This window comes from Pteropus alecto, unplaced genomic scaffold, assembly GCF_000325575.1.
Source record: "Pteropus alecto unplaced genomic scaffold, ASM32557v1 scaffold120, whole genome shotgun sequence".
In the NCBI taxonomy this organism is placed as follows: Eukaryota; Metazoa; Chordata; class Mammalia; order Chiroptera; family Pteropodidae; genus Pteropus; species Pteropus alecto.
This window is the reverse complement of record NW_006430061.1, coordinates 438090-445421: the sequence shown is the minus strand read 5'-3', so window position 1 is coordinate 445421 and position 7332 is coordinate 438090. Positions and strand designations below refer to the sequence as shown.

General features: G+C 54.6%; 1 protein-coding gene across 1 annotated transcript in view; it reads left to right on the top strand.

Moving 5' to 3' along the window:
* OTOG (otogelin) overlaps positions 1–7332 on the top strand; it is a 72696-nt gene that overhangs the window by 17310 nt on the left and 48054 nt on the right. Inside the window, exons 19-24 of the mRNA XM_015589517.1 lie at positions 1–68; positions 1140–1352; positions 2765–2960; positions 4669–4743; positions 5026–5069; positions 6581–6734. The exon at positions 1–68 is cut by the window's left edge and continues 9 nt beyond it. Coding sequence (XP_015445003.1) covers positions 1–68; positions 1140–1352; positions 2765–2960; positions 4669–4743; positions 5026–5069; positions 6581–6734 — 750 coding nt within the window. The remainder of the gene's footprint in view (positions 69–1139; positions 1353–2764; positions 2961–4668; positions 4744–5025; positions 5070–6580; positions 6735–7332) is intronic.

The window sequence follows — 7332 nt, the reverse complement described above, 5'->3', positions numbered from 1 at the left end:
GCTGTCTGCTTGCTCCTCACTGGCCCCTGGCTCCCCGCTGGACCCCTGTGACGTGCACCTGCAAGCCGGTGAGGCGGAGGGGAGGGGGAGAATGGGAGCAGGATGGAGTGGAACTGGTTCGAGAGGGAGGTGATGGGAACTGTGGGCATCAGGGTGCTGGTCACATTGGGTAGGAGTGCAAAGAAAAGGAGCACCAGGGAGGAGACAGGAGCCCCCTTCCGGCTGAAGGTTAGGCAGACAGGAAGCTTCGTGTTCTACTGCTCTCAGGCACACACACATTTGCACTGGCTCTGCAATCTCAGGGCGAAACCCCAAGTCCTCACAGTCTCCTCGCCTGGCCTTACGTCCTCTGCCCATCCCCCTCATCAAGCCTCCTCCACCTCTCACCCTCCTCTCTGCTCCAGCCCCACTAGCCTCTTTGCCTTCTTCCCACACAGCCAAGTCCGTTCTCCTCTAGGCCTTTGCACTCACCGTGCCCCGCCCGGGGATGCTCTCCCCTCACTAAACACTTGTCTCACTTCCTCACCTCTTCCAAGTTTTTGCTCAAGCAGCATCTTTCCACTGAGGTCTTTCCGACCACCTGATTTAAAATTGCAATCTCCCTTCCTGCCCCACCTTGCAATGCCTACCCTCCTTTCTCTCTTTCTCTTTGTCCTCAGAGTATTCATTCACCTTCAACTTTTCTATATAAATTGTTTAGTGACGGTCTCCACCGACCAGAACATAAGCTCCATGAAAGCAGAGATTTTTGTCTGTTCTGTTCACTCTTGTGTCTCCTTCCAGCCTATGGATTCATTCCCGACACAGGTGGAATTCATTGCATGAGTGCATTACACACGTGTATACACATGTACACACACTCCTTTACAATTATTTATAGTCATGCACATGGCCAGGCACATATTTACATCCAAACTCAGTAAACCATACCCACACATTCCTAACCAGATATGCACTAGGGCGTGCATGCGTGCACACACACACACACACGCACACGCGTGCGCACACACACACACACACTCCCACCCACATTGCCATTACACAGTCCCCTGAGCTGTGGGGAGGGAAGAAGGAGCTAGGCCTGGGGCCCCAGGCAAACCAGACCCCTGGCCCCTCACTGCTGTCCTTCCTGTCTCCAGCCTCCTATGCGGTGCAGTCCTGCAGTGTGCTTACAGGGGAGCTGTTCGCTCCCTGCTCCATCTACCTGAGCCCCGTGCCCTACTTCGAGCAGTGCCGCCGGGACACCTGCCGCTGCGGGCAGCCCTGCCTGTGTGCCGCACTGGCCCACTACGCCCACCTGTGCCGGCGCCACGGGCTCCCCGTTGACTTCCGTGCCCAGCTGCCAGCCTGTGGTGAGTGCCCCATGTTTTCGAGCCCATGTGAGGGTGGCTGGAGAAGCCTGAGCTCCAGACCTGAGTGTCCATCTTTCCCACCCCCAACCTCTCTACGGGGACGTCCCACATTCTCCTCCAGCCTAACACACCCCCCGCCTCAAACTGCTTCTCCTTCTGTGCTCTCCATCTCTGCCAAGGGCCCCTGTCCCCCTGGTCACCCGGGCCTGACACCTGGGACGTATGACACATGACTGCTTCTGTCTTGCCCTCACCTCCAGCCCATCTCCAAGTCCTACCAGTCCTGTCAACCCCAAATTCACCCACTTCTCACCACTGCTGTTGCCACCACTCTAGTCAGAGCTAGAGTGAGCTTTCTAAAGACTGCTGGCTCTGCGGCCCTCGGGTGCACGTGTGTCTCAATGGGCATGAGTCGGCCCCCGCCCACCGCACCCCCACCCTGGGCCACACACCTCCCCCCACGTCTTAGTTGTCTCTGTGCCCCCAGCCCCAGCACAGGGCCCCACTCTCAGTAAGCTTTTAGAAAGTGTTTGTTGAGTAAATGACAAAGTCACGGAACCAGGAGTCAGGAGGGCTGAGTCCTATTCCAGCCCTGTAGGTAATCACTGTTAGTCCCTGGCAAGGCCCTGCCCCTCTCTGAGCCAAAGTCTCTCCAGAGGTGATTGGATAGAGCCAGTGGTTCTTAACCGTGGCTGCACATTAGACTCACCATGGGAACTTTTAAAAATGCACATAACTGGGCCTCCTCCAGTATCGATGAAAACGACATCTCTGGCAGTGGGGGCTGGGCATCAGCCTTTTCAAAAACTCCCCAAGTGGCTTTGATGAGCAGCCTGAATGAGAACAACTGAGCTTGACAGTCTCAGTGGATCCACTGGCTCTGACGGGGTATGGGAGACCCCAGGGGAGTGGGACAATGGCCTGATAAGGAGAGCGCAGTCTGGACAAAGAGCCAAGGGGCTGCTAGAGGAGGCCCAGTTGATCTTCACGGCCCACGTGTGTTGCAGCCATGAAAGTGAGTGGGGTAGAAGTGTGTGTATATTTACACACCCGAGTGACAGGATGGGTGCAGGGCTGTCACGGGGTGGTGACCTCCACCCCTCCCTCCCTGTCGATATCACTACCTAAGAGAAATGCCCTGCAGAGAACAACAAATACCAACGGCAGGGTCCAGGCTGAGCTTGGCGGGTGGGGCCCAGCCCTGCTGCCCTGCCATTCTGGTGTAGAGGGAAGCACTGGGACTCTGGAGTCAGACTGGATTCAAATCCCAACTCAGACCTCGACCTGCTGTGTGACCTTGAGCAAATGTCTTAACTTCTCTGGTTCTCAGTTCTCCTCATCAGGATGGTGACCCCATCCCACACAGTTGTGGGGATGACGAAAACAAAGCACAGTCCCGTTTCCCACTACAGCACTGTCCTGTGAGGCCACCAAGGAATATAGCCCCTGCGTGGCCCCATGTGGACAAACCTGCCAGGACCTGGCCGGCCCTGAGGCCTGTGGGGTTGATGGTGGTAGTGACCTCAGCGAGGATGATGAGTGTGTGGAGGGCTGTGCCTGCCCACCAGACACCTATCTGGATACCCAGGCTGACCTCTGTGTCCCCAGGTGAGCGGACTAACTTGACCTCTGTATCAAGTGGGACGGGGGCCAGGGGTCCCCAGGGCATCTGAGACTGGGACACCTGACTAGGCCTCTCATGAACCTACTGAATCTCACAGTCGTAGGGCAGACCTTGTGGGTAAGGTGAGTGGTTGGGTGGGTGGGCTCCCTTCTCTGGACCCCTCTCCCAGGCCTCTCTCCTCAGCCCTGGCTCTTCAGACCCCTCCAGCCCAGCCTCCTCACAAAATAGAACATTTCTGGGCTCTGAGAATTTAGCAGCAAACAAAACAGAACCCTGCCCTCGTGGAGCTCACACTCTAGGTGGTGAGACAGATAATGAACAAGTAAACGACACTTGATGGGTCTGGTGGTAATAAAAATCCAAACAAAGCAGAGTGGGAATAGGAGTCCTCGGGCGGGCATGGTGGCTGTTAGGTCACAGGAGGTGAGCATGAAAGGAAGGCCTTTCTGGTGAGGAGATTTGGGGAAGTGAAGAAGGAGTGCTCCAGGCAGAGGGGACAGGGCCATGTGGCTGTGGACATGTTCTCAGTGTGGCTGGAAGGCATAGTGTGAGGAGAAGGTGGCAGGTCGTGACCTCGCAGGATCCTGGGGCTGACAGGCAAGGCCCTTGGTCCCCTCTAGGTTTGTTCCTCCATCTGGAAAAAGGTATCATATTTGACGAGTGTCGGGGGCTGGAGAGAGACCGCTTTTGGGGGTATATTGGAGTCACCCCCAAGACATGTTCTCAGTGTGGCTGGAAGGCATAGTGTGAGGAGAAGGTGGCAGGTCGTGACCTCGCAGGATCCTGGGGCTGACAGGCAAGGCCCTTGGTCCCCTCTAGGTTTGTTCCTCCATCTGGAAAAAGGTATCATATTTGACTGAGTGTCGGGGGCTGGAGAGAGACCGCTTTTGGGGGTATATTGGAATCACTCAGAGGCCTTTTCGAACTGCAGAATCTTCCCTTGAGATCTAGATGTACATCCTGCCACCAACCCTTGATGTTGAGTGTTACAGACCAGGGGAGCCTTATATGGGGGTGAGGGAGGCTGGAGAAGGAGGAGGTGATCGAGAAGCCCTGGGGTCGGATGAGTTCAGACTTCCCTTCCAGCCCTCAACGGCTCTGCTCCAAGGCCTGCACCTGGCCGTAACTGGCAGGTGCCGTGGGAGGTGTGAGAGGAAACGCAGTGTTTGCCCTCAGATGACCTCCAGCGAGGACCCAAAAGACAGCATAAGGATTTTGCCTTACAAGATCCCCGTGAGGAACAGATGAGACAATGTATTTGGAGGGCCTAGCCTGGTGTTCAAAAGATTTAAGAACCGGTATGGCATAGGCACTGAGCAATCAGAACAGATCCTGGGTGCGAGTGACCAGTACAAGAATATGCGCCTTTTCCCTGCCACAGCCTGGGACAAAGAAGTATGCTCCTGTTCTTACAGTCCACATGAGGTTGGCTTTTGGAGTGTAGAGACCAGTGGGCTGTCCTTGTCCAAGTTCGGTAAATGGCCCTTGAATCTGGGTCCCAGCCCTGACCTTTGTCCCTGGTGCCAGACTGGCTTCGCCACTCCCTGGAGATGCGTCACATGTCACAGTAGATGTCATTACTTCTCTCTGCATCTTTATGAACCTGGATGGCTGAAGAGTGGGTCGCTGTCCTTGGGATTCCTGCCCCCGCTCCTGAGTCCACTCCCTTTTCTCCGATCCTGGGTTTTACAGGAACCAGTGCTCCTGTCATTTCCAAGGAGTGGACTATCCCCCGGGAGACAGTGACATTCCATCTCTGGGCCACTGGTGAGCTCTACATAGCAGTGTTATTGTCCTCTCTTTAAATGGCAGTTGCTGACTGAAGAAAGTGCCGCTGAGCAGAACTTTCCATAACACGACACCCACCCTCCTCTGCACAGGGAGCCAGGGACAGGGAGTGGGGATATCTGTCTGACCCTGCAGGGACCTGAGTGCAGTGACTTGGGGTCTCGGGCTCCTGCACTGACGAGGGTTTCTGTGTCTGGGCTCTGCAGTGACTGGGTTGGCTGACCCCAGTCTCTCTCTCTCTCATTCTCATTCTCTCTCCAGCCACTGCAAAGATGGAGTCATGAGCTGTGATAGCAGAGCCCCAGGTAAGGGTGACTGGAAGGGAGGGGGTCTCTTCTGGCCCTCCCCTATGGTAGTGGGGTTATGGAGAGGAGAGTGGGGAGTTCAAAGACAGATCGGGATGGAGAGAGACCAGCCCAGACCTTGCCCTGCACTGAGGCTCCAGCTTGGAGGGCAGCATCCAGAAATCTTGTCCCAGTCTGAGTCCTACCATAGTGAGTGTCCTCCTACTCCTTGAAAAGGAGAGACTGAGACTCTGTCTCCCCCAGGGGCAGTCAGCTGTGTGTCTGGGCGGTTCCCTAATCTCTCCTAGGTCCTGAATTTCCTCGGTCTGAGCTGTCACGTGTCTTCTGAGGCTGACTCTGCCTAGCAGAGTGCTGGACGTGGGGGTCACAGAGATGGGAGGACAGCCTGGGCCTTTGAGACTCTCCCAGGCGATAGAGATGGGGGATGGGCTGGCATGGTGGTAGATCAGCCTGTGAGGCTTGGAGGTGGTAGAGCAGGGAGCTGAAGCCTCCAGGGAGGGCCTCCTGGGCGAGGAGGCTGCTAAGGATGGGAATTGGAGGGAATTGGAAGATAATCATATGGCAGGGGGCAAAGAGCAGGGTCTCCAGAATCAGGAAGCCCTGGGTTCAGATCCCGCCCGGGACTCATTAGTTGTGCAGTTCTGGGTAGTTCACTTCTCTCCTCGGAGCCTTCATTAACTCTTTTGCACATAATCTAGATTCCCATATTCTTCCCATGTTTGATGTATATTCTTGAAAGTGTTTTCCTTTTATTGCTTCTGGCTTCGGATTTCTGCCTCTTTGGGATTTTCATTTCATCTCCTGTGGCTATTCCTTTCTCTCTGCTCCATCCCAGACTGTGCATAAAATTTAGCTCCCTTTTGTTGATTTCCCTAAAAAAAGATCACTCACACAGGTATGAGTGTATATGGCCAACTTGACTGAAGGCTCAAGGAGAGAGAGTACATTTAGTTACAGAAATATAGGTAATAGGAAATTGACTTCCTGTTAAAAGTTCTCCGGCCACCCTGCCATACTTTATGGCTACTCAATTTTTGGCCCCTCCCCTGGTCCCTCTGAGTCACTTCCTCTCACTTACTTTTGTCATGCCTTTTACAAGCTGAAGTGGCTTCTCTCCATTATATGGGAAGATGGGGGTTAAGAATGCCTCACAGAGCTGCGGCGGGATTAACTAAAATGATGCATGCCAAGTACCTGGAACAGTACCTGGTGGGGAAGACATATTCAGTAATTGGTACTGGTAACTGTGGTGGTTGCCCTGCTGTGTGACAGCACACATCCCTTCATCTTCCTGTGATGCGCATCTGGGAACCCACGATCTGGGACATCTCAGGAATAGCCAGGCTATGAGAAAGTATCAGAGCCCCATATTTCCCTGCATCTTCCAGATGCTGGGTCCCTAGGTCTCCCTGGCCACCCCTGACACCCAGAAGCCCACCCCCAGGCCCAGGTGTTCCAAGCATCCTGCTGAGTGTATAGGCTCTCTCCAGTACCCACCCACTATCTTCCAGCTGCTGCCTGCCCAGCCGGCCAGGTCTTTGTGAACTGCAGTGACCTGCACGCCAACCCTGAGCTGAGCAGAGAGAGGACATGTGAGCAGCAGCTGTTGAACCTGAGTGTGCCAGCCCGTGGCCCCTGCCTCTCAGGCTGTGCCTGTCCCCAAGGGTATGTATCCGAGTTGCCATGGTCTCCTACTTCTGAGGGCTGGCACCACCAGAGACCTTATGGGGCAGGGGAAAACCTCACACTGCCTTGCAGACAGGCACTAGCCCTGGGCTGGCCAGTGAGGAGTCTGAGAGAAGGCAAGAGGGTGGACAGCAACCTGAAATGGATTCCTTGTATCCCTACTTATTACCAGCATGTAACCTTGGATAAAGAAGGGGCCTGGTCTGTCTGAGGTTCAGGTTTTCATCTGTATAATGGGAATAATAACAATACCTAGCACCTCAACAAATTGTTGTGAGGATTAAACGAGGTACCAAAGTGGAAGCACTGAGGGGTGTCTGGCATGCTCTAGAGCAGTGGTCCCCAATCTTTTTGGCACCAGGGATGGGTACTTCTGTGAGAATCTAAGGCTTGATGATCTGAGGTGGAGCTGAGGCAGTGATACTAGATCGAGCCTAGTTTGCTTGCCTGCCGCTCACCTCCTGCTGTGTTGCCGGTTCTTACAAGACCATAGACCGGTACCAGCCTTCGGCCCAGGGGTTGGGGACCCCTGCTCTACAGATCCAGTGAGTTGAACGCCATGAAATAAAACCTGTGT